The sequence below is a fragment of the Ranitomeya variabilis genome, chromosome 2 (assembly GCF_051348905.1).
Source record: "Ranitomeya variabilis isolate aRanVar5 chromosome 2, aRanVar5.hap1, whole genome shotgun sequence".
Classification (NCBI taxonomy): Eukaryota; Metazoa; Chordata; class Amphibia; order Anura; family Dendrobatidae; genus Ranitomeya; species Ranitomeya variabilis.
Window position 1 is genome coordinate 907068114 of NC_135233.1, and position 27229 is coordinate 907095342.

The 27229-nt window shown below is 40.9% G+C and overlaps 1 protein-coding gene across 1 annotated transcript in view; it reads right to left on the bottom strand.

Moving 5' to 3' along the window:
* FNDC3B (fibronectin type III domain containing 3B) overlaps positions 1 to 27229 on the bottom strand; it is a 489123-nt gene that overhangs the window by 132981 nt on the left and 328913 nt on the right. The window contains exons 13-19 of the mRNA XM_077290528.1: positions 21325 to 21496; positions 12017 to 12103; positions 8554 to 8692; positions 6272 to 6343; positions 2843 to 2961; positions 1925 to 2030; positions 187 to 347 (exon numbers count right to left, since the gene is read on the bottom strand). Coding sequence (XP_077146643.1) covers positions 187 to 347; positions 1925 to 2030; positions 2843 to 2961; positions 6272 to 6343; positions 8554 to 8692; positions 12017 to 12103; positions 21325 to 21496 — 856 coding nt within the window. The remainder of the gene's footprint in view (positions 1 to 186; positions 348 to 1924; positions 2031 to 2842; positions 2962 to 6271; positions 6344 to 8553; positions 8693 to 12016; positions 12104 to 21324; positions 21497 to 27229) is intronic.

The window sequence follows — 27229 nt, forward strand, 5'->3', positions numbered from 1 at the left end:
CTTATAAAGAAATGCTCTGCGTTTTGCCTGCATTAGTTCTCAGAATTTGAGACATTTAAATTGGCTTCCAGGATGAGATGAGAAGGAAAATATTCATTTAAATACAAGACACATTAGCCATTATGACATCAGAGGGAGGCTGAGACACCCATGAGTTCTCATTAAGCAGTGACTGAAAACACTTACTCCTCCATCGTTGAGCGCTCGTACTGTGAATTGATAAGTACTTCCAGGAAGGAGATCGCTGACTGTACACTCCAAATCACAGCCATGATAAACCTCAGTGGTATGTCCTCCAGGTACACCGAGCTCTAGGCTGTACTCCGATACCTGGCCCCCTGGGGCGTCTGCAGACAAAGGTTAATATGGGGGTTAATGTGATCCTGACTGCCAATATATCCCAACAGAAAGAATATCAACACAAAACTTGTCACTTGAAAAACAACACTACAAATGCCATCCACAAGAAATGCAAAATGGAAACACATGCAGCGCAGGGCTATACGGCATCTAAACAATAATGTTTGCTTAGGTCATATCGGTAGAATTCTTCCTCAAAACATGGAATTAACCAATCATATTCATAAGAATTAAAAAACTAAAATACAGATTAAGCATGGTGATGATTAAAAGCAAAACGCACCTGCTGGTGCAATGTTTAGAAATCTAGAAACTAGAAACAAAAAATTGTTGTGCCACTGGTTATAATGAATAATGCTACCGACGTCCATTTCTTTACTAAAGTACTCTGTCTTTGTTCCCTGCAACCATTTTAAATGGTACAGCCAGAAAAAATAGTTTCTAAAATGCCAATTCATAGAACTTATTAATACAGTTTTTTTCAAATAAGTCAGAGTGTCCTAATGTTAGTGCCAGTTCCGCTGCACTTGTGTTTCATTGTATATGTGCTTCCCTTTCCCTATATATGCACTGGCTGTAACAAAGGCTACTGAAGTAAGCAGCCTGCCATCCCCCTTCACACAGGGATTACACTCATGTCAAAGCCAGAAGTGGACCTGTAAGGGGTAGGAATTGGTGGAAATATTGGAAGACAGGGGCACCTTGATTAAGTAACAGGTTTAAAGAGAAAGTGTCAGCACAATTTGGTTACGCAATGAAAAGCCAATAATAGCATAATAATAGCTTCTTGGTTCTTCTTCAATCACCATTTGACATTTTCTGCCAATTAGATTTTGGTGCACAGGGGCCGGACTGTGCCCTTGATCTTCTCTCTGTCAGTGATTCCCCAGCCCCTCCGCCTACCCTTATGTTTGAAGAGGATATTTAATATATAGGAGGCAGGTCACTGATACTCAAATACCGGAGGCGGTGGTGCAGGGAATCACAGACGGGGAGGAGAAGACCCCGTGCACAGTCCGGCCCCTGTGCACCGAAATCTAATCGGCAGAAAATTTCAAATGATGATTAAAGAAGAACAACAAAGCAGATTTCTTCAACTATATCAATGTATTCTGTATTACAGCACCATTACAGCCATGTCTTTACTTTACATTATAAAATTGTGCTGACAGGTTCTCTTTAAATAAATTACAGATATTTTAACAAGACAATGCATTTAGGTTTTTTGGCTGTCAATCTCTGTGACCATGGGCTAGTTCACTTACTCTATTAGTCCCTTTAGGTAAAGGCTTCAAATCATTTGTACTACTGGTTTTCATAGAAAAGAAAATAATAGTGGCTGTCAAATAAAGCAATCCCTGACTTCTTTATCCTTTGCTTTATTGCATCCTCATGTATTTTTAATGATCACATTAAGGGTCACATTAAAAAAAAATCCAAAAAATACAGTTCTCAACTCAAGATGTACAAAGTTGAGGATAAGTAAATCTAAGCTTTACTTTTTCAAAGTATTCCCCTTTTAGTAATATACCCAAATACAAATGATAACTCAGCAGATTCCTACCCCATTGTAGATGAGCTTCTTTGTGCTTTGGCTTGCCTACCAATCTTGGTGCTTGACAAGGACCCGGTGCTACACATAATGTGCAAATCGGCTGACTTTCAGAACACTAAGGAAACAAAAGGAAAGTAAGCATTCCATAAACTGGTAGCAAACATTTCATTATTTTATGTCCAGCTAGCATTTATACTTGTTGCTATACCATGGGTAAAATGCTATTAACCCAAACCAAGTAACGTGAACAACCCACTGAAGTCCTGCTAGGAGCAGCCAAATGTAAAATACACTAATCTACACAGCAACCTTAAGAGTAATGTATTTAATAACTTTTACATCAAATATATTTATTATGATGATCATTAGAAAAAAAGTGGAATAAAATGCCATACAGGGGTTAATGCATGTTTACAGGGGCAAAGCAATGGGGTGCAGAGACTATCAGTCCAGGATTAGAATAACATAATAGTTGGGGGGGTTGTCACTGACTTTGCTCGTGTGACCGAGGAGCTTCAAGTTATAGCTTTGAATCCTGATAATTGCCAATTTACATTCTATTCCCACCCAAACCCAAAATGTTTCACTAACATTAGGTCCAGGCGCCAGCACCTGATATAATATCTGCTGTACAGCGGAATTGCATTTTATCAGGCTACATAATATGAGAGCAAATACAGACAAGCAGGAATATCTTCTACATTCTGCCCTAATGAGCTCTAAATCCTCGGTGGCTACATCTGTATGCATATTCCATCTACATTCAGTTTTGCATTATATCTTTTCATCACTGTTGAATGTGATTTGATCTTGACATAGCCAAAACCTAATGAAGCAATTTTTAGCCAAAAAAAAAAAGCTAGAGTAGGTAGAGTGCAGTAAATCCACCTCTTTACTTTGTGATAGTAAAATAGAGGCTCGACATACCTGACTGTGTCCTCCTGTGCTGATGGAGCACACGCGGAGCTTGTATAAAGTGCCTGGTTTCAAGTCATTACAGGTATACTCTGTTGCAGACCCACTGTATGCCACCTTCCATTGTGTTGCTGAAAAAAACACGGCCATTATTACAATGCAAGTCTAAATAGCACTTCATAGAAATAGAAACCTAAGGGAAGCCAATAATAACATGGGGGCATTTACTTTTAAGAGGCTGCAAAGTAGTTTCACTTTTTTTTTTAAGCTTAGAAGTGTCAGGTTTAGAGATGAGCAAATATTTCAATATTCGGTTCGGATTGCGATCGCCGTATTTGCAATACTCGCTGAATATAGCCGAATGCCATTGGAGACAATGGGAGTACAGATGATCGAATATGTTCGGAAACGATCATCAAACATAAAATCAGCACAAATATGGCACGAATATGACACATTCGGATTTGGTAATCCAAAGTCATGGTTACACAGCTCAATGCGTCTTGGACGCAGTGACTGACAGCTCAATTGTCCAATCTAGTGATGGGGTGAACTAAGCTGTCAGTATTTTGAGTGACAGCTCGGCTGTCCAATCTGAGACTGGGAGGTGTTGGGCTTCCTTGAGGTATTCCCTGTTCTAAGTGATTACCCAGCTACTTAACTAAGCTGTCAGTCCCAGATATCTGACAGTTGTAGCTTTCAGCTCTGTGTGGCCTGTGCTCTGTCCCTTGTTCTATAAATTCTGACATTCTGATCAATTGGTGCTGGACCCTGGATTTGCCTATAGACTACCCGTTTGTATTACCCCTTTTGTCTTGACGCACTCTGACCTTGGAATTCTGACTCTGGACTGAGGCTGGACAACGCCTGTTGCCTTACCCCCATTGTATATGACAAGCTCTCTTGGTACCTGACCCCAGACCTCTTGACTGCTTAAGTCTCACGGCTCGTAAGTGAGTAGTGACTAGCGTCACAAAAGGGTACTTGCCATTTTAGGAAGAACTACAGACTGCCAAATGGCTTCAGAAATATGAAGTGTTCTATCAGCTAATGCAGTATTGAATACTGCTGATCCAGCTCCATTATTTTACTTTCCAAATGGTTTATCGGCAAATTGCAATTTTCCAAGATCAGTCATCAACATTATGAATGAAGTCATTCATTTCAGATCTCACCACTGTATATTAGATTATTTTAGTGTTAATACGGCTAACACTTATAAGAATGAAATGCATATGATTCTGGTGTACGTGAACAGAAAGTAAAGCCTAAGATACCATCTATTATGTTCATTAGTATAGGATGATGTGACAGTATCAGCTTACTATACATTTAATAGAGGGGTTGATGATGTGCATCTTCTCGATCTATTGAGTTCACATTTAATTTTATTTTCTTCGAAGTCAAACCTCAAGAGAGAACAGACTTTAGGTTCTGATGGCCTGTTTCTTGGAATTCATTAGCGGTGCACAAGCAATCTTAACGGTGTAATTGGTAGGAAGGGACTGTACTGCTGTCTTCCATCCTGACTCTGCCGTGGCTCATCTGTTTGTGCAACGTTCCCTAACATTTCCCCATCCTTTCTGGAGATTTCTGATTAATGAATGGAAATTAATATACACAGTCTGTTTGTCAGTCAGTAAACACGGGTGACATTGGATAAACCGGATTTTTAAGGTTACAATATTTTATACTATGTGTAGAGGTTCCTGAAATTATATTTATTTAGTTTTAAAACCAATTATTTAGGCAATTCAATTTACTTCAAATAATAAAAAAAAAGTTAGCTTCACCCAGATTGGCAATTACAGAAGAGGAAGATGCAGAAAGTAAGTGTGTTTAGACAATTTTGTAGCTTATTTTTGTGAAAAACTCTTGCAAAAAATATGTAAACACTGAATTTTTACCTAAATTTTGCATTAATTGCTGCAAACCCAAAACATTTAACAGATATACCCTAAATAGACAAAGTATAGCGGCCATATGCAATTTAGCTTTTGGCCAAATGTTCAATTGGCAGACCGCCATCTGTCCCGATACCCCATAGACATAAGAGCTCAGCTGAGCGCTCATGGGTTTTCAATGGGGAGAGGGGAGAAAGTTGCTGAAAACAAAAAGGATTAGGCATTCCAACTGCCCTATCCTTCTCTCCCCTGACAACAACTACCAGGAGAGTCAGGAAGCCTCCATGCACATCAAATGGTTGATTGTCCCGCAAAAATTGAGAGGTTCAGATAGCGTTCTTTTAATGTGTATGAGGGCCTTAAAGGGGTTGTCCAGTCTAGAATGACAAGTCTGCAGTCACTTTGTGTGTGACTGCAGACTAGTAACTATTCCCACAGCTCGCACTGTGATCTACGAGGATTCGTCCATGTCTGCTCCAGTAATGGAGGTCAAGTATGCGATATGTATACTCCTACTAGACGGGCGCAGCCTTGCTCAACACACTTGTTTTGAGCGAGACCACATCCACTAGACGGGTTCTTCCCAGGAGTATGCATATCACATACTTCACCTCCATTTCCGCAGCAGACATTGGCGAATCCTCACAGAACAGAGCGGGAGCTGGGAGTATTCACAAGTCTGCAGTTTCAAAGAGTAACTGCACACTTTTCATTCTAAACTGGACAACCACTTTAAGAGCGAGAACTGGGGAAAACACAATAGGTTCCACCAGAAATCTGGTCAATTGAAAATGTATTTAGACCATTTTTTTTTCCAATTATTATTATTGACAAGTGTTGCATTTAAAGAGACTCCAGGGACCTAAATGTTAAATTCGGGGCTGGGATTCCTGGGCATGCGCACTGCGCTTGTCAGACGCTCCCCCAGGTCCCCCGCCTTCCAGCCCCTCACTGTGCATAATGCATAACACACTGCGGGGCGGGGATTCAGTAGCTGGGTGGCCGCACTGCCCGCACAGGCGCAGTCTGCAACCCAGCAGGTGAGGTCAGACGGCCAATGCTCAATGCGCCTGCCCAAGGCAGAAGAGCGCAGGTGCCGGATTTCCGAGGAAAACAGCGCTGAGGGGGCAGCGCCCAGCGCCCCAGAAGATATGACTGACGGCAGTTTGGCGCTTCAAAGAGGGGGTTCAGACCTGCCTCCAGGTCTAAAGAAAGGTATTTGGGCAGAATTATAAATACCTTTATTTGGGGAATAACAGCAACAAAAACTAAAAGAGCCACCTTGGTAGAATGCAGCTTTACTGCTGCACAAGGTGGCTCTTTTAGTTTATAACGGCTGGAGGGGGTGACAGTGTCCCTTTAAGGACATAATCAATGGCCACAACCCTTTTATTGGGTTGACTTGCAGAGGCCACACACAGGCAATCAATTTTAAGGTCTTGTAGAAAAAAAAGGCAATTCCAGATTTGTGTTAGTGTTACAGAAATTCATATAAAATAACATACTACAATCATGAATGCAACTTTTGCCAACACACCTTCAGAAGCCCCTTCAGAGATCTCCAAAAGGTATTTCAGTATTTCTGAGCCACCATTATCTTCGGGAGCATCTGGAAGAAAATCACTATGTGAATTCCCACTAAAAGATAGCACTATTCTCTCTATCCTCTCTTTTTTGTATTTTTTTATTTTTTAACATTCAAAAACATAAAAACATTTTCGTTAAACTAAAGTAAATAATAAGTCACAAAAAAAAGTGAAAATAACAGGGGTTAAGAGTAGTAGGAAAGGAAGAAGGAATATTGAGGTACACTTGGGGGAATGTAGAGATTAATAAGAGATTATAATATTTGCATAATTGAGAAAAATGCAGTTATATAATATGAAGATGTGTGTGGTATAAGCATTCTTATTATCTTTGATTAATGGTGCTCAAGGTTACAACGGTTAAGATAATAAATTATAACCTTGTTCTGAATGAGGTGGAGTTTTGAAATATGTTCCATTTATTCCAGTATTCAAAAGATTTTTTATTCCTAGCGTGGGATAATCAAGCCTTTTCTAAAGTGTATATAAGGTTCAGTTTGTTGGTCCATTCTGCCATGGAAGGGGAAACCATGTCGGAAGTAAGGCAAACACCTCAATGCCAGTGCTCCAGTGTTCCATGCTGTTGTGTGGCGTAGATACATGTAGAGATGTTCTCAGAACAATCAAACCCATTACATGAGCTGGCAGAGCACGCAGGTGTAGAACTAGAAGAATTGTAAAATGATATCATCATAGCCCAGAGAAGCACTGCACCTCCTTATTTTGGCCTGGCCTTGTTCATACAGCCACCTCAATTTTTCTAAAACGGTCTCTTATGTGACAGATATGTTCAGCACTCTTATAATGTCTTGTTATGGATGTAACATAAGATGACAGCTGCATTGCTGGACAGCACAGAGGGCAGGTATACGCTGATCCGGATAAAGAGGCGGCACTGGGGACCTACTGTCACTGCTATGCATAATTTCACATCCTGAAAATTTTTGGATGAAGGTCATCATGATGGAGAGGGGTCTGTCTCTGCAGCATTAAAGGGGTAAACCCAGCTCCTAGATCCTATCCCAATATGTAGTAGGTATAATAATAATAATAATAATAATAATAATAATAATAGCAAATACCTTAAATTAGAAATGTAGAATAGTTTCTCTGATTGATTATGTCTTTTTACTCATGTGCAGTCATTTTAGGACATAAGGTATCCATGGTTACAACCACTAGCTAACTGTCGCTATATCAGTGGTCGTAACCATGGATACCTATGGTCCTGCAATGCCTGCACATGGGTAAGGAGACATAGTGAATCAGGAAAACTATACTACATTTCTAATTGGAAATTAGAAATAGAAACTTGAAATAGATCACTCGGTTTGTAATGACTACGTATATATAATATATGAGTTTCACTTTTTGTATTGAAGAACTGAAATAAATTAACTTTTTGGTGATATTCTAATTTAGTGAGAAGCACCTGTATATGCCATTATTATTATTAGTACACCTACTACATATTGGCATAGGATCTTGGAGATGTGAAAGGGCAAAGATGCATACACTGTGCAGTAGATCTCAACCCCCAAGCAGCACTCTACTTTCCAACGCATTCACAATAAATCATTTCATCATTATGCCACGATTTACAAAAAAACAGTATTCGCTACAAGCAATGTTCTGCATGTCGCCATATACAGCTCTTTATTAGCATCCCAAACTGTCAGGAGCAGCACTGCCGAGGGAAGACTGCAGGTCGCTTATCTGTCAGCTTGATAAGGCTGGTGTCTGTCTGAATATGAATGAGATTCCTTTTCATTCATTTCAGCGGACGTTTTTCCCATTACAGACATTTATTAAAATGCTCCATCCGTCTTTATCTCTGTATGCGGTTCCATTCTGTGTACTGGAGCAGAGCGTCTCCCAATTGCTCCATATTAAGACAATAACTCTCCGGAGTGTCTCCTGTGCTGCGGTTTTCAGTAGACAGTAAATGTTATCACGCAGTGACATTATACCAGTGGTTAGCACTGTGGCTTTGCAGCACTGGGCTCAAATCCCACCAAGGACAACATCTGCAAGGAGTTTGTATGTTTTCCCCGTGTTTGTGTGGATTTGCTCTGGGTTCTCTGGTTTCCTCCCACACTCCAAAGACATACTGATAGGGAAATTAGATTGTGAGCCCCAATGGGGACATGTCTGTACAGCTCTGAGGAATATGATGGTGCTATATAAGCGAGCAAAAGAAATAATAAGGCATGGCTATCTAGCGTGTACTCACCCCACTGAACAGTGAAGCCATGAGCAGCAACAGCCCCATTAACTGCAGGTCGAGATGGTGGACCCGGCCGGTCAGGACTTGTGGTGCAGACCAATATTTCGCTCGGACTGCTACTTCCTTCAACATTTGAGGCAATAAGCTGTAGTATAAGCAGCAATAGGAGACAATTACTTTAATGGGGACTATTAATAGTCAATGGTCCAGAAGGACTGGATAAAACGACCTTCATTACAACAACAAATGTCTTCTTGCTGTCCAGTATATGATCTTAAATAGGTCCCATATGATCTTATTAAAAGAATGGCAGATGTAAAATATATAACAAATGTCATTATGAGGAATGAACAGAAAATACAAAATGCAGATCTAGCAAGATGCACAGGTACAACATTTGCTTTGGCAAGATCAAAATTATTCAACCGTTTTAGCTTTTTAGCAAAATGTACAAATATTCTGTTTGCAATAAATCAAACAATATCAAATTAAATTCCTCAATAATACTAAAAATAAGAAATGGTTTCTCCAAATTCAACACAAATGCCACTTTAACCCCTTCCCAATATATGAGGTAGATTTAAGTCATGTATTAGATCCCCTTCTTTGAAGAAGACTTAGAAACAGAGCATGCTTTCTTGCCAGCAGATGATGGCTGCGTTATTCAGTAATCATCTGCCTCCAACAGCTGCGGGTGGAGTGGAATTGCACCCGCTGCCGTTCACGTGTTAATTGACAGCTGTATTTAGGGTCCGTGAGCAGAGGGTTGAGCCACTCCACACGCACATCATTCTCCACCCCATCGCAAATCAAACTTGCCATTAATACTCTGAGGTATCAACTGCCAGAGGGTGCAAAGCAGCCCCAGATCACCCCATGGCCCTGCCATACTACACTATAGGATGTTCTTTTCAGCATATGCGTCTTTCTCCTCCAGACCTATGCTCATCATTAAGCTTGCCTTGTTCCACAAAACAAAATCCCAAAACTTCTGTGACTTAAAAATGGAACATACTGGATATGCTTTTCCTGTGCGATTGGGTCGGTAGAGCTGTATGTCTAGGAGTTTAGGCATGAGACCTTCAGCGTTTAGTATGTGCCTTTCTATTCCTGCTGCCACCAAATCTTGGGCAGGTCTTTTGTAGCTACGCCAGGGTTTTTGACCACCCTTACCAGGAATCTGGGGCAGCCAGTTATAGCTTCCACTTTCTGCCCCCACAAGGTAGTGTACCCAGAACTTGTGAAATACGCTTGAAACTGCATCTCTGGGAACATTCAATGTTTTTGCTATCATTTTTATAATTTCCTTATTTGAGGAAGGAAATGATTTAATCTCTTCAGTAATATTTTGGGATTGTCAAGAGTAGTCCAAAAAAGTTAACTGAAGGCCATTGCACATGATGAATGCACTATAATTCCTCAAAAATATTGCAAGAAGCTGTTTGCCTATGTATCAAGTCATAACAGCCAAAGGATGCTCTGCTATCTACTAAAATATACAAAAAAAATACAAAAAGATTTGCAGGACTCCGGTCTGGCGCCCATGTTTGTAAACCAAGGCAACAGACAACTTGAATGCCGTCATCTTGGGCTTCTCTTCTAATTACGAGGCCCCTTGCGAAGTCATGACGAAGTGTGATATCTTCTAAACAGAAGAATCGCCTGAAATGCCGGTGGAGGAAGTTCACAAGACCCTGAAAAGCTTGTTTTATTGGCTTACTGAAAATTGTAGAAAGTTTGTAAATTTTACTAATAAATCTAATTTGCAGGAGCGGTTGAATAATTTTCATTACAACCATAGCTTTATAGACTTCACACACACTTCAGAAAATTGTGTAATAGCTGTCTACACAACATTGCCATATTTTACAGTATTAACCCAAGCCCAATACATCTTTTGCCTTTTTTTATGATTTCCATTTTTAATATATATATATATATATATATATATATATATATATATATGTATATAATATATGTATATATATATGTATATATATATATATATATATATATATATATATATATATATATATATATATATATATATATATATATATATATACACAGTATGTATATATATATATATATATATATATATATACACTCACTGGCCACTTTATTAGGTACACCTGTCCAACTTCTTGTTAACACTTAATTTCTAATCAGCCAATCACATGGCGGCAACTCAGTGCATTTAGGCATGTAGACATGGTCAAGACAATCTCCTGCAGTTCAAACTGAGCATCAGTATGGGGAAGAAAGGTGATTTGAGTGCCTTTGAACGTGGCATGGTTGTTGGTGCCAGAAGGGCTGGTCTGAGTATTTCAGAAACTGCTGATCTACTGGGATTTTCACGCACAACCATCTCTAGGGTTTACAGAGAATGGTCCGAAAAAGAAAAAAAATCCAGTGAGCGGCAGTTCTGTGGGCGGAAATGCCTTGCTGATGCCAGAGGTCAGAGGAGAATGGGCAGACTGGTTCGAGCTGATAGAAAGGCAACAGTGACTCAAATCGCCACCCGTTACAACCAAGGTAGGCCTAAGAGCATCTCTGAACGCACAGTGCGTCGAACTTTGAGGCAGATGGGCTACAGCAGCAGAAGACCACACCGGGTACCACTCCTTTCAGCTAAGAACAGGAAACTGAGGCTACAATTTGTACAAGCTCATCGAAATTGGACAGTAGAAGATTGGAAAAACGTTGCTTGGTCTGATGAGTCTCGATTTTTGCTGCGACATTCGGATGGTAGGGTCAGAATTTGGCGTAAACAACATGAAAGCATGGATCCATCCTGCCTTGTATGGAGCATCTTTGGGATGTGCAGCCGACAAATCTGCGGCAACTGTGTGATGCCATCATGTCAATATGGACCAAAATCTCTGAGGAATGCTTCCAGCACCTTGTTGAATCTATGCCACGAAGAATTGAGGCAGTTCTGAAGGCAAAAGGGGGTCCAACCCGTTACTAGCATGGTGTACCTAATAAAGTGGCCGGTGAGTGTGTATATATATATATATATATATATATATATATATATATATATATATATATATATATATATATATATATATAGTAAATGCAACAATTAAGAAAAAAAATGAAAAATATCAAATATAAAAATGCATGTGTTGGACAAAAGAAACATTTTCTGTAACTGCAATGAAGCTTAAAAATAAATAATTTTTAACTATCAACTAAAGAAGTTTGATTTGACACTTACCTAGTGACCAAATTTTATTCTAACGTTGAAGCAGGTACACAACCTCATTAAATGTTTCACAAAAAATAACTATGCATTCATGGGATAATGGATTTTGCAATTTAAGAGTTACATCAATTATTAAAATTAATATCAACATTTTATATATATAAAAAACCTGCACACAATACTAAGATAGAAAAATAGATACCAAACAGCACCATCTGCTGGCTCTCCAATTACTTTGGACCTTTTCAAAAGACTTACCCTAAATTTGTATTGTGTGCTTCTTTGGAGATTATTCACAGTACATGTTAACTCTTCTCCAGTGTACGCAGGTTGAAATACACTGTCCTGAAAGCAGAACATGTCAGAAGTTTTATTAAAACAAACAAAATGCAAATTTTTTACCTCGTTAAGTTATTATAATACAGACATGGTATGGTATTGATGGATTTCGTAATACATTTTAGGAACCTGCACAGACCAGCACTGTCAGTTGTCAATTTTATAGCAATTTGTACAGTTTACCTAATGGACAAGCAGCAGGGGCATCCCCCTGAGCCTCCATCAGATACTTCTCAAGATAACAACACAGGGCTAGGGGCTCCTTCCCTATCCCTAAAGGTAAGGGCCCCTAGCTATCCCTGCTCCTCGGATTACTTCTAATGGTGAAGATGCCCATGCCACGTGCATAGCTGAGCTCTTTAAACAGCCCTTATCTCTCCCTTCTCCCACCCATGGAAGTGGGGAGTTGCAGTGCATAAGAATACAGAATTCAGACTAACAAGGGAAGAAGTACAAAGATAAATGAAAATACCAAACATAAAAATGCACTCACCATCAGCAGAAAGGAACACGGGGAAGTAAAGAAAGGAAAAAAACAATAGGAGAGGCTGAGGATACGCATAGACAAATCACCAAGCAATAGTCACCAGAACAACACTCCAAATGCCTCTTCAAACAACCAACACCTGCAACTCCCGAACCACGAATTATCAAACACTGGCAATCCCTGATAACCAGAGGCGAGTATAAATAGCAGAGGGGAGTGGCCAACACTGAACAGCTTGGACCATCAAAGCAGGAAAGCTCAACAGATTAATTCCTGTACTGCTAGCAGAAACCTGTTTAATATTATGGTGAAGTGCTATCAATCAGTGCAGGAGTATGTGAAATCAGACACACGGTCTTCTGGTCCCTCTCTGTCACAGTAAACCCATGACAAGCTTTTTTTTTTTTTTTTTTTAGGAGAAGCTTGGAAAACCTCATTTTTTTGTATAGGAAAAATACAAATAAGACAATGGTGGTAAAAAAGACACAAGGACCAAAAATGGATGAAAAACAGATCCAACACATGCCTGAAAAACAGACGAAAGAAAAAGGCTAACCCAAAACATCAGCAATATGTGACATCTTGACTTGGTGTTATGGTGAAAAATACAAGTTTTAAAAGGGAATCTTTCAGCAGGTTTTTGCTATGTAATCTGACAGCAACGTGAGGTAGTAAATTACCTGCTCTTAGATAATTTGCTGGGTGCAGCAATTATAATAGCAATTATAATAGAGTCAAAGTTTTCTCTGATGAAGATCGAGCTCTGTTATAACCCCAATAACACCACCGATTAGCAGCTTTCTGTATACAATGTATAGTGACAGAGAGCTGCTAATCAGTGCTGGGTGTGTGGCTGGACTAGTATGCACTAGATCAGTTGTTCTGTAGTGATTATCTCCTGCTGACAAAACAGTGATTTTATGGAAACAGCAAAGTGAGTTACACATCACAGGAGAATCACAGGCTCTGCTCCTACACCATGGTGCACTCAGATTACACAGTAAAAACCTGCTAACATATTCCCTTTCATTTCATAAGTCCAGTACATAAATATGGGGACTTGGTGTATGATTATTTGGCGTAAACAATATATAATTGAGTACTTCAGGAATAATATACTGGTGAACTATAGACCATATCCCTCATGTTCCGTCTAAACACTTCCTGATGAATGAACTACCACATTTGTAACCATAAAAAGACCCTTAATCAGCAGACCTATAGAACAGGAATAATGAGAGCTACTGCCGCTAAGTATTTACAGTTAAAGTGTATCTCTACTTCCAAAAGAAACACTATTACAGTGTAGGACTTTGCAGAATAATTTACTTTAATCACTTTATTAGAGGCTGTTAATCGGCAGCACGGACCACTCAAGGTCTGCAATGCAGACCGCGCAAAAATAGACAGCATCCTGCTCATCACTTTTCGCTATAGTTTTCCGTGCGGGAAAGCACACTTGTCACGACATAACCCAACAGAGGGTTGGTCAGCGGACGGCTCGACTCACACACAACAGGATGGAAATGGGGGGGGGCCCTGCCAATATGGAATGAGAGATGGACACCTCCTGCTCCAGCCTGAGCCTGTCCCTGCACTCCTCTAATGCCCTAAGTGGGTCCTTCCCTCCACTGCCGTCAGGAACCTCGTCCCTCGCTGTCACCTCGCACTGCCCTGGCTAGTGCACTGGCCGACAAGGGCGCTAGCCTCACCATTGCAGATGGAACAACACAGGGGACAGAGACAGATGCGGAAAACACAAACTTACTTAATAGCCTTCTATGCTGCAAAGCACCGCACAGAAGAAAAAAGGCAACCAGACCACAAACTCCAAAATACCATCTGATTCACCACTGCAGCCAGAGAGCTCCTTACTCCAGGCTTGGTCAACATAGATTGCTCTATCACCGACAGTCAGCTGATGTATCAGGTGACTATTTAAAGGATGATGTGAGTGGTCACCACCCACATCAGCTGACCAAGCAACTTTGCAATTGCAGTACACTGCCAGCAGGAGAACCTGACATTAACCCCCACTGGAAAAAAAACTACATTAAAATCAAAGTGGAAACAGAGCTGCCACACATCCAAAAATGGATCGTGACAGTGCCCCCCTTTCAATGAGGGGCCTCTGGACCCTTAACACCGGACCTCACTGGAAACGATATACAGTGAGGACGCCTCAATCCATTAGGGTTCACCTCTGCAGTCATCTGATCCTCAGGTTTACGGCAAATGCAGCTCAATGGAGATGGCAATAACGTAGGCTCCGGAGGCGCAACAAATCTCCAGAGTGCCAACCTGTGGAATACGCTGTGAACGTGCAATATTGGGGGTAACTCCAGCTGGAAAGTCCCCGGGCTGAGAATGGCTGACACCCAATATGGCCGGATCACCCTAGAACTCCAGGTCTCAGTTGCTTACGTCCATCTGATGTTTTTGGTGGACACACATATGTACTCATTGACACACAGGTCCAGACCTGAACATTTATTTCCAAGCATGCATTTGCCAAAGGATGGTGAACTCTGAGGAACCAACAACAGAGGGGTCCCCTCTGTATCACCAAACTCATACCCTCACTACATACAGAGGGAACCACCACCATCCCCTGATCCCTTTGCCTGGGAGGACCGACAGCTGATGCACCAGGTGACTATTTAAAGGACGGTGTGAGTTGTCACCACCCACATCAGCTGACCGAGCAACTCTGCAATTGCAGTACACTGCTAGCAGGGGAAACTGACATTAACCACCACTGACCTGAAAGGAAAAACGCTACATATAAATCAAAGTGGAACCAGAGCTGCCACGCATCCAAAAATTGATCGTGACAACACTGTAAAGTCCTATGACTTACTCCTTCAGTAAGGAAGGCAGCCTTGCTACGGGATCAGGATGCAGCCTAGTTTAGCGCAACCTGCAGCACAGACCATGGGTGATCTGTGCTGCTGGTTATCATCAAAACTCTCTAAGAGTAATTGAGAAAAAAAGATTATACTGAAGAATCCAGTACTATATCTGTTTTTCTTTGAAAGTAGAGTACACTTTAAAAGATCAGCCACCTCTTCTTGGACAGACTCAAATCTCTGTTCCAAAGATATCTTGCTCCTTATGATACTTCTGGTCTTTTATTATGGTTCAGACCTAACAGTATAGTTCAGAGCTTTGGCTGGATATTATAGGTTCACAAAATCTTATCATAGCTCTTGGCTGTATGAGGCCGTAATAGACAATATTGTACCAATGTGGACCACAGAATTCACATGTAGATATTTTTGTCATGGACTCCATAAATAATGTGTCATGTTCCATCACATGCTGTATGAAGAAGGTAGGGCAGATTAAAGTGCACATGGCTATGTATGTCAGTCCCATAGACACACAGTAGAATGTCAGTGATCATGTACAACCATGGCCCACCATTCAATCCAGATCACAATGAAGAAGAATAGGAGATCGGGACCCATGTTCTACTCCTTAGTGAGGCTCCCAGGGGATCCTGATAAATCTTATTTTACACAAAATAGGTGATAAATATCTAATTCCATCATCCTTCCATCCATGAATTGCAAGCGTTATCATTATCATTTAGAAACAGAAATAAATCTTCCAGTCCACATCACATTTATCAGATATTATGCCATACAAATGACTATCTTTAAAAATAAAGTGAGCTTGTAGAGCTTATCTCTTACAATTCGTCTCTAGGTTATAAAGTAGTCAATGATTTACTGCTTCATCATATGTAGCTTTCTCCCAGTCCTGTCTTGTACATTAAATTGATTTTTCCAGTGCACTGAACTGGCTACGTGCACAGATGACGGAGTGACTGATGGAGGTAAAAACAGACGTGTAGCAGGTAGATACAAATCTATCCGTACGGCAGCTACCTTGGTTCTTTATACCGTTGAAATAAAACTTCTGTAATGACCACGCGGACAATTTGGGAACCCAGATCCATAACTAGAGTACAAGGAAATTATCTAACATTTCATCCAAAGTAGTGTCAAAGCAGAAGCGCACTTTCATGGAGTTTTCTAGTCATGTGTATATAAAAACTGCCACAACACTTAGCTTTTTATACTCCCAACATTTATAGGATCTTTGCTTGCTGTCAGCGACAGGAAACATTCTTTGTTTATAGGTTGAAAACTTATATGTGGCCTATTACAACGTCCGAATTTGCTGATGTAACTAAGTACAGCAGTCCCTTCATTTTCTTGATCCAATTTGGTACCAGGGGTCGGACTGCCACAGAGGGATGTGTTGCTTTAGACCTGAGGCCATGATTGTAGGGGCACATTTTATATTGGTCAAAATGGTCTAACTCTTCCACACTGCAAACAGACTAGACCGTCTTACAATGTGCTCGATTAATCAGTGGTTTGGGTGGTTTGATAAATCGGTCCAACTTTAAGACTGTCTTATCCAAGTTCTATTTCTGGTAGCAGATGTCTCATCGAGAAAACTGGAGCACCAGGCCAAGTTAGTATTCTTGTGTATGGGGGATTGCCGTCAGCTGAGCAATAATGTGTATACCCAGCTTTAGGATTCATCATCATCATGCATGAGTCCTACAGTTCTGGAGGATATGTACTTCTTGGTGGTGATGGCAGCTATGTTACTCAGTATCTTCAAGAAAAATAGTACGAATATACATAGCTGTTGAAACTTGTATTACAAGAAAATATGACGTACAGTCGTGGCCGAAAGAATATATATAGTTGTTGAAACTTGTATTACAAGAAAATATGACGTACAGTCGTGGCCGAAAGTGTTGGCAGTTGGCACCCTTGAAATTGTCCCAGAAAATGAAGCCTTTCTCCCAGTATTTTTGTCAGGCCCATTTTTGTGGTTTTATGTGAAAAGGTGTTCAATTTGCTGGGGGGGGGGGGGGGGGTTGTGTTGTGTTGTTTGAATGCACACAAAGGAAATAATCATGTATATAACAAAACATGTGTAATTGCAATAATTTTCAGAGATAAATACTTAATTTTCTGGAACAATTTTCAAGGGTGCCAACCCTTTCAGCCATGATTTTATTTTGTATACAGTTGCCCCTTAGAACTCTATGCGAACATTGCAGCATATAGTTGTGTACTCTAATTATTATACAAGCTTTTATGTCAGATGTATGAAGGCGTTATCCATCCACAGCCACCAAACACTATTAGATACTTCTGGTCTTAAACATTAACTTTAAGACTAGATGAAGCAATATTGATGCAAAACAAAAAAAAACAAAACACAGCACCTACATATCTATTAAAAAAACCTCTCAATATTTTATTTCTTCAGGTCTATAACATGTCATAGGTCATTTCCAGAAATAACCAGGTAGCAGCATCACTGATGCGCTTCACGCTAAACATATCAGGATGTTGTTAGTGGTTTATTATGCCATCATCTCCACCTCCCTTTTGCATTCATTCCGGTTCAGAAAGCTGCGTTGCAACCATTCGATACCAGTGAGCTAAGAAACTTTTTTATACACTGCTCAAAAAAAATAAAAGAGAACACAAACAACACAATGTAACTCCAAGTCAATCACACTTCTGTGAAATCAACCTGTCCAGTTATGAAGCAACACTCATTGTGCATCAACTTCTCCTGCTGTTGTGCAAATTGAATAGTCAACAGGTAGAAATGATAGGCATTTAGCAAGCAACCCCTATAAAAGAGTGGTTCTGCAGGTGGGGACCACAAGCCATTTCTCTGTTCTCATCTTTTTTTGTCAGTTTTGGTCACTTTTGCATTTTGTCATTGCTCTAACCCCTACAGGTACAGTTGTGCTCAAAAGTTTACATACCTCGGCAGAATTTTTGCTTTCTTGGCCTTTTTTCAGAGAATATGAATGATAACACCAAAACTTTTTCTCCACTCATGGTTAGTGGTTGGGTGAAGCCATTTATTGTCAAACTACTGTGTTTTCTGTTTTAAAATCATAATGACATCCCAAAACATCCAAATGACCCTGATCAAAAGTTCACATACCCTGGTGATTTTGGCCTGATAACATGTACAGAAGTTGACACAAATGGGTTTGAATGGCTACTAAAGGTAACAATCCTTACCTGTGACCTGTTTGCTTGTAATCTGAGTGTGTGCATAACAGCTGAGTGAGTTTCTGTGATCCAGACAGACTCTTGCATCCAGTCACTGACGTTTCTGGATTGTGAGTCATGGGGAAAGTGAAAGAATTGTCAACGGATCTATGGGAAAAGGTAGTTGAACTGTATAAAACAGGAAAGGGATACAAAAAGATATCCAAGGAATTGATATTGACTGTTGGCAGCATCCAAACTGTGATTAACAAATGGAAAATCAGGTGCTCTGTAAAAACAAAACCACGGTCAGGTAGACCAACAAAAATGTCATCCACAACTGCCAGGAAAATAGTTCGGGATGCAAATAAAAACCCACAAATAACATCAGTTGAAATACAGTGCTCTCTGAAAACTAGCGTTGTAGCTGTTTCAAGATGCACAATAAGGAGGCACTTGAAGAAAAATGTGCTGCATGGTTGAGTCGCCAGAACAAAGTCATTACTGTGCAAATGTCACAAAGTATCTTGCCTACAATACGCAAAACAGCACAGAGACAAGCCTCAAAACTTCTGGAACAAGGTAATTTGGAGTGATGAGACCAAAATTTAACTTTTTGGCCACAACTGTAAACATTACATCTGGAGAGAGGTCAACAAGGTCTATGATGAAAGGAACACCATTCCTACTGTAAAGCATGGAGGTGGATTGCTGATGTTTTGGGGAGTTATGAGCTACAGAGGCACAGGAAACTTGATCAAAGTTGAAGGAAAGATGAATGCAGCACATTATCAGCAAATACTGGAGGCAAATTTGCACTCATCAGCCCGGAAACTGCACATGGGACATACTTGGACGCTCCAACATGTCAATGATCCAAAATACAAGGCCAAGTCCACCTGTCTTGACTACAGAAGAACAAAGTGAAGGTTCTGGAGTGGCCATCTCTGTCTCCTGACTTCAATATCATTCAGCCACTCTGAGGAGATCTCAAGTGCACAGTTCATGATAGACAGCCCAGGAATTTACAGGAACTGTAGGCTTTTTGACAAGAAGAGTTGGCAGCTTTACCATCTGAGAAAATAAAGAACTACCACAAAAGACTTCAAGTTGTCATTTATGTTAAGAGGGGGCAATACACGGTATTAAGTAATGGGGTATGTGATCTTTTGATCAGGGTCATTTGGATGTTTTGTGTTGTCATTAGGATTTGAAAAGAGAACACACAGTTGTTTCACAATAAATGGCTTCACCCAACCACTAACCGCGAGTGGAGAAAAAGTTTTGGTGTTATCATTCATATTCTCTGAAAAAAGGCCAAGAAAGTAAAAATTCTGCTGGGGATGTAAACTTTTCAGCACAACTGTACAGTAGCATGAGGCGATGTCTACAACACACGGTTGCTACGGTAGTGCAGCTCATCCAGGATGGCACATCAATGTACTGTAAGCTGTGGCAAGAAGGGTATTCGTGTATGTAAGCACATTGTCCAGAGCATGAAGCAAGATGCCAGCAGAAAGGAGGAACAGGAGAGGCAGTGCCAGAGCCCTGCAAAATGATATCCAGCAGGCTACTAACATTCATGTGTCTGCTCAAATTGTCATTAAAACTATGAGTGTGGTATGAGGGCCCGATGTCCACAAGTGGGTGTTGCGCTTACAGTCCAACACCGTGGAGAGCAATAGGCATTTGCCAGAGAACACCAAGATTGGCAGATTCCATATTGGTGCTCTGTGCTTTTTATGGATGAGAGCAGGTTCACTCTGAGCACATTATAGACGTGACAGAGTCTGGTGACATTGTGGGGAACACTCTGCTGCCTGCAACATCCTTCATCGTGACTGGTTTGGCAGTGGGTGAGTAATGTTGTGGTGAGCCATTTCTTTGGAGGGCCACACAGCCCTCCCGAAGTACCGTGACCACCATTAAGTACCAGGATGAGATTCTCAGACCCATTTTGCTGCAGGTGCAGTGGGAACTGGGTGTCTTATGATGCATGAAAATGCTAAGCCTCATGTGGCTGAAGTGTGTCAGCAATTGCTGAAGGATGGAGGCATTAATAGTATGGCCTGACCTGACTACAATCGAGCACATCTGAGACATCATGCCTCGATCCAGCCACCAACACCCCAGACTGTCCAGGAGTTGACTGATTCTTTAGTCCAGGTGTGGGAGGAGATCGCTCAGGAGAAGATCCACCGCCTCATCAGGAGCATGCCCAAGCGTTGTAGGAAGGTCATACAGGCACGTAGAGGCAACACTCACTACTGATCATCATTTCCTTTCCTTGAGGCATTTCCACAGAAGTTAGACCAGCCTGTAATTTGATTTTCCACTTTGATCATGAGTATCACTCCAAAACCAGAACTCCATGGGATATTAATTTTGATTTACATTGATCATTTTTATGTTTTATTGTTTCAACGCATTCCACTATGTAATGAATAAAGATTTGCAACTGGAATATTTCAGTGATAACTAGGAAGTGGTATTTTAGTGTTCCCTTTATTTTTTTGAGCTGTGTATATACTAGATGAACCAGTATAAGGTAAAAAACAAAATGACACAATGGAAAAGCATATTGGCATTCAATAATTGTGCAGTCCTTTTACTGACAGTGACTGGCAACATTTGTAAATCAATAATTTATTCAGGGTGAAAATCACAAGAAACAAAGCCAGCGATTTACATACGGTGTCCTCCAGAATCTCCAAAGTGTATGAAATGACCTCTTCTGGAAAACATCCATCTGGCCTTGTCCAGTGGAGACTTATCCACGTAATTCCAGCTCTAATAAGCTTCGGTGCTGAGGGTGTAGGAGGGATGTTGCCTGATGTGTAGTACACAACCTCTTGGCTGTACTCACTATGAATAGACAAGAGACACATGAATGAGTTGGTTGTTTACTATACGTTCCCTAATGAAATCAACAGTTTATTTAATTATGGTGGTTTACTCAACGCTGCAATCTGGGACATCATATTCAATCTACCCTTCCAAAGTAACCAGTCCTGGAAATACACCTCATCCTGACAAGTAAGGCAATGTTCCATCAGAGACACAAGAAACTGACTATACTTGGTCCATACAAATACTCTTCTACTGCTTGGGCTAATATTTGGACGTTTCCTATTTACTGATCTCTTAATACACTCAGCAAAATATCTAATATATAAAGCTGAATGTGTGTATGTATGTGTGTATGTATGTCCGGGATTGGCATCTGAACCGTCGCAGCTACAGCCACAAAATTTTGCAGAGTCACACGTCTGGACCCCGAGAGCGTCACAGGCTATATTGTGAGGTGAAATTTTAACCCCGCGCTTTCCAATTCACCAAACAATTTTGCCCCTATCTACATAATGGGGAAAAAGTGAAAGGAAAAGTGTTGGAGGCGTCGCAGCTACAGGCACAAAATTTTGCACAGTCACACGTCTGGACCCCGAGAGCGTCAAAGCTATGTTGTGAGGTGAAATTTTAACCCCGCGCTTTCCAATTCACCAAACAATTTTGCCCCTATCTACATAATGGGGAAAAATGAAAGGAAAAGTGTTGGAGGCAAATTAACAGCTGCCAGATGTGAACAAGGGGGACTTAAAGAATGAGAGCGATGGCGCCAAAGAGTATATACTGTACAGTTGCTAAGGTGGGGCCCCGACATGGGATAATCACCACACCACCACAGGGATATGAACACACACACAAAATGCGCCACACACTACCACGTGCTCGAACACATATACCACCCTCAGCGCACATTTCACCACACATACACCAACCTCGCCACATAAAAGTTGAAACACAAAAGTCGCCGCTCAAAACTCGCCACGCGCAAAACTCTCCACATGCAAAATTCGCCACACATGCAAAACTCACCTCATGGAAAACTCGCCACACGCAAAACTTCCACACGCGGAAAAATTGCCACATGCACAAAAGTTGCAACACATGCAAAAGTGGCCTCACACAAAACTTGCACATACTCAAAAGGCACCACACATAAAACTCGCCACGCGCAAAACTCGCCATTCACAAAACTTGCTGCACACAACTTGCTACACTAACCTGTCACATGCAACTCGACACACAAAAAGTTGCTACACGCATGTCGCCACACAAAACTCATCTCACAAAAGTCGCTACATGCATGTCGCCACACGCAACTCAACACACACAACTTGACACACGAAACTCGCCCTAAAACAAACACAAGTCTGGTATTATCCTTCAAAAATAAAAATATGATTAATAAGCTGACAAACTACAAGAGCAACAAATGTACCATATAGGAATCCGGCAGCTGTCAGTCACATGACCAGTCTATTATGTGTATGTGTGAGCTAATATATACTGCCAGGGGGTGGGCTTACTGTTGGCTGGGGATTTATCAGGCTGCCAATTTAGCTTACAAATACTGAGGTAAAAATACTGACCAAATAATGTGTGAACGAGGTCTAATACAGGAGGAGATGACATACAGATATATACTATATACAGGAGGAGATGACACAGGTATATACTATATACAGGAGGAGATGACACACAGGTATATACTATATACAGGAGGAGATGACACACAGGTATATACTATATACAGGAGAGATGACACACAGGTATATACTATTTACAGGGGAGATGACACAGGTATATACTATATGCAGGAGGAGATGACACACAGATATATACTATATACAGGAGAGATGACACACAGGTATATACTATATAGAGGAGGATATGACACACAGGTATATACTATATACAGGAGCAGATTACCTACAGGTATATAGTATATACAGGAGATGACACAGGTATATACTATATACAGGAGATTACATACAGGTATATACTATATATAGGAGGAGATGACATACAGGTATATACTATATACAGGGGAGATGACACACAGCAGGTATATACTATATACAGGGGAGATGACATACAGGTATATACTATATACAGGAGATGACATACAGGTGCATACTATATATAAGGGAGATGACAAACATGTATATACTGAGGTGAAAATGAGAGGTGCGAGGTGAAAATGAAAAGGTGTGAGTGCAAAATGAGAGGAGTGAGGGAAAATAGTGGAGTGATCGGAAAATGACAGATGTGAGGTCGAAATGACAAGTGTTAGGGGGGAATGAGAGGAGTGAGGGGGAAAATAAGAGGAGTGAGGGGGAAAATGAGAGGTGTGAGGGAGAAAATGAGAGATGTGAGGGGGAAAATGAAAGATGTGATGGGGAAAATGAGAGGCGTGATGGGAAAATAAGAGAAGTGAGGTGGTATAACTAACCACAGATATTTACTATGCCCAGGCAACGCCGGGCTCTTCAGCTAGCTTAGATTTACAATCTCCATGCTTTTCTCATGGTCAACTTTATGTGGTCTGTTCAAGAGTTGGAACAGCCAAAAATCTGTTTGACTTTGCACCTGAAGGAAAAACTAAGAATGTCGTTTATCAAAAGGCTCTCGAATAAGTAGTAGAAGATTACTTCACATTACTTGGCCAATTTAGTTAAATCTGTGTGGAATATCTCTGGTGTTGAAATATATGTTGTAAAATGCTTCTATTAGCTTAGTTTTTGCCTTTTACTAATTACATTTCTATCTATTTGTTTTGTGGTTTTTTTGTGCAGAATAAATTTTTGTTAACACATTCTATTTTGCTAACAGCAGTTATTACCCCGGGCGAAGCCGGGTAGTACAGCTAGTTGTATATAAATCTATAAAAAACATTCCCAAGAATGTGCCACAAGCTAACACTCTTCAACTACATTAGCTATTGTTGAATGCTTATAAGCAAATTTCATTTTTCAATGAACAGGCAGTGCAGGTCAGCATACAATGCACTATAACAAGTGATGCTCGAGGACAGTGGTCCTCAACCTTTCCTACCTTGAGAGCCACATACAGTCTTGAGAGATGGTTGCGGTCCACATTCAAACCCTCCTCCTACTTCCCAGTAGTAACACCTAGAGCCCCCGTTATCAGTATAACGAAAGAAAAAGCTTTCAAATAGAAAGTATACAACACATTATTACATCTAACTTCAAGTATCCCTCAGAACTAGCAGTATCATCCATCTTCAGCACACCATATTTGTCATCCCCATGCCTCTGCCATTATACGTGTACTTTCAAATCTGTTCTTCTGTACAGGGCTACTCCCTAACTTCAATATCTGGAGGCCTTCTCTTCATAGTTGTTTGCTAGACCTGGTGCTAATGCACCCAGCTGGCAGATAGTCGAAAGCAATACGACATGGGCTTATGAGTCGCATATGGTGCCCAAGCCACAGGGTGGAAACCCCTGCTCTAGGACCTCTACTGGCATGCACAGGTACAAGGTGGTAGTGCTCTCTATTTTTAACTACTCAGGGGCATCACTAGCGGCATATATTCGGGGCTCAGGCCTCATACATTTTGGCAGGAACCCCAGATCTTCTGAGACTGCCGCATTGAACTGTGTCAGCATCAACATGACGCCGGCACAGTTCAATCCTGTGACAGAGCAAACATGAATTCCCTGCCGTATCATTGTCCGTGTCCTTGTAAACCACAGACCGTGGCTTACGAGACATCAGCGTGCTCATGCAGGGTGGCGCTATGATGTCATTTCATTACGCCGCTCTGCAGTCCAGAATATGTATTTAGGAGTATGGGGACGCCGCTGTGACCTGTCCGGACTGCATCCACCTCACCACCTCTTTCATTACTGAGGTAAATAGTGCATTCCTACCCCTCATTATAGATCTAATGCTATGGGTATCAGTACATATAGGGCCCTACCAACCATACATATGAGTACAATACATTAGTGACCATTTAGTACATCTATACCATATCTTATGTTTATGACCTTACAGGGATTGTTGTAGCTAGCTGTATTATATTGCTCCATTCCTCATTCAGTCTTTACATCTAATATATCAGTATGCTGCTATATATTTGCTCGTGGTTAACTCTGCTATTATGGGAACTCTAGTCAAGTTCTGTGTCTTGATAGGTGTCAGTAGGCACTGCTATAATTCCCTTCTAACAGCTCTTCAGCATTATATCACTATACTAGAGACTGTTTCTCAAGTTGTTTATGATTATTTATGAGGGCTAACTTTACTGAAGCGATATTAGACCCTCATTCTTTATTATGTATTTAAACAGAGGTTATTGCAGTCAGTGCATAGTGGCATCCCTCATACCAAGCACTCTGTAGTTTATTTGCTTTTATATTTGTATTCAAGTAAAGATGTATTACTTATGGTTCTCTTATTTTTGGCGTCAAATAATGTTAGCCTTTATGTGTTTGGAAATTATACATATTGGGGAAGCATCATACTAAATATATGTGGGGAACATCATACTATATATATGGGACTGTAGGAAACATCATACTACATATGGGGCTGTGCAGACCATCATATTATATATGGGACTGTGGGGAACATCATACTCTATATGGGGCTGTGGGAACCATCATGTGGTATATGGGGCTGTGGGAACCATCATGTGATATATGGGGCTGTGGGAACCATCATGTGATATATGGGGCTGTGGGAACCATCATGTGGTATATGGGGCTGTGGGAACCATCATGTGGTATATGGGGCTGTGAAAACCATGTTGCATATGGTGCTGTGGGGACCATCATATTCTATATGGGGCTTTGAGGATGTCACTGGTGTGTCAGAGGCTGCAGATAGTCGCACTGCATCTAGCTGCAGAAGGTCTCAGCGGAAGGCTTTGCAGGCTCCTTCCTAGCCCTTCTGACTTTAGGACCAAGTAGCAACCTCCCCCGTCTCTAGCTGACACACCTGGACAGGGGTGTTTATAACTACCAGCTTGATGCTGGGAGTTGTCGATATTTCCATTTCCAGGTTGAGGATTGGAGCTATAGCAGTCGACTATCTTCCTCTATGGGGTCCTCAATGTGTAATACAGGGTTTTGGTGCCATCATATTTTGTATTGGGGGCTGTAGGACCATCATACTGTATATACAGAACTGTGTTGGCACTCAAATGATATTTGTTAGAAAAGGGAGCATTAATAGTTTTGATAGGGGCACTCAGGTTCCATTTTTTGGGGGTGGGGGCATTGTTAACTTTAAGTGGACACTCAAAAGTATTTGTTGTTGGAAGGGGACATTTGTGATATTATATCCTTTAAAGTAGCATACAGGCCTTTCTATGTAGCACAGTAGGGGCATTAATACTTTCTATGGGACACTATTTTTATTTTTGGGGGGATGTAATCATAGTAATGACACCATTTTTTTAAATATTGAGGTCAATGTCCTATGCTGCAGATTGGGGAGTTTTTGTAGGTTGGGAAAAGATGGAGATGGCATTGGAAATGTGAGAAGACAAATGTGTTTTTGTTGTAATTTCTGCAGACAAGTTGTGGCTTGAAGAAGTGGTAATGGAGGTCTGAGAGAGAGGAAAAGTCATAGTTACTCACCGATAACGGTGTTTCTCGGAGCCCATGACAGCACTACGGAGAGAGGGGATCCGCCCTTCGGGGACAGGACACCTACAGATAAAAGGGCGGTACCTCTCCCTCGCATCAGTTGGTTTACAGAGCATCGGAGGACCTCCAGGTT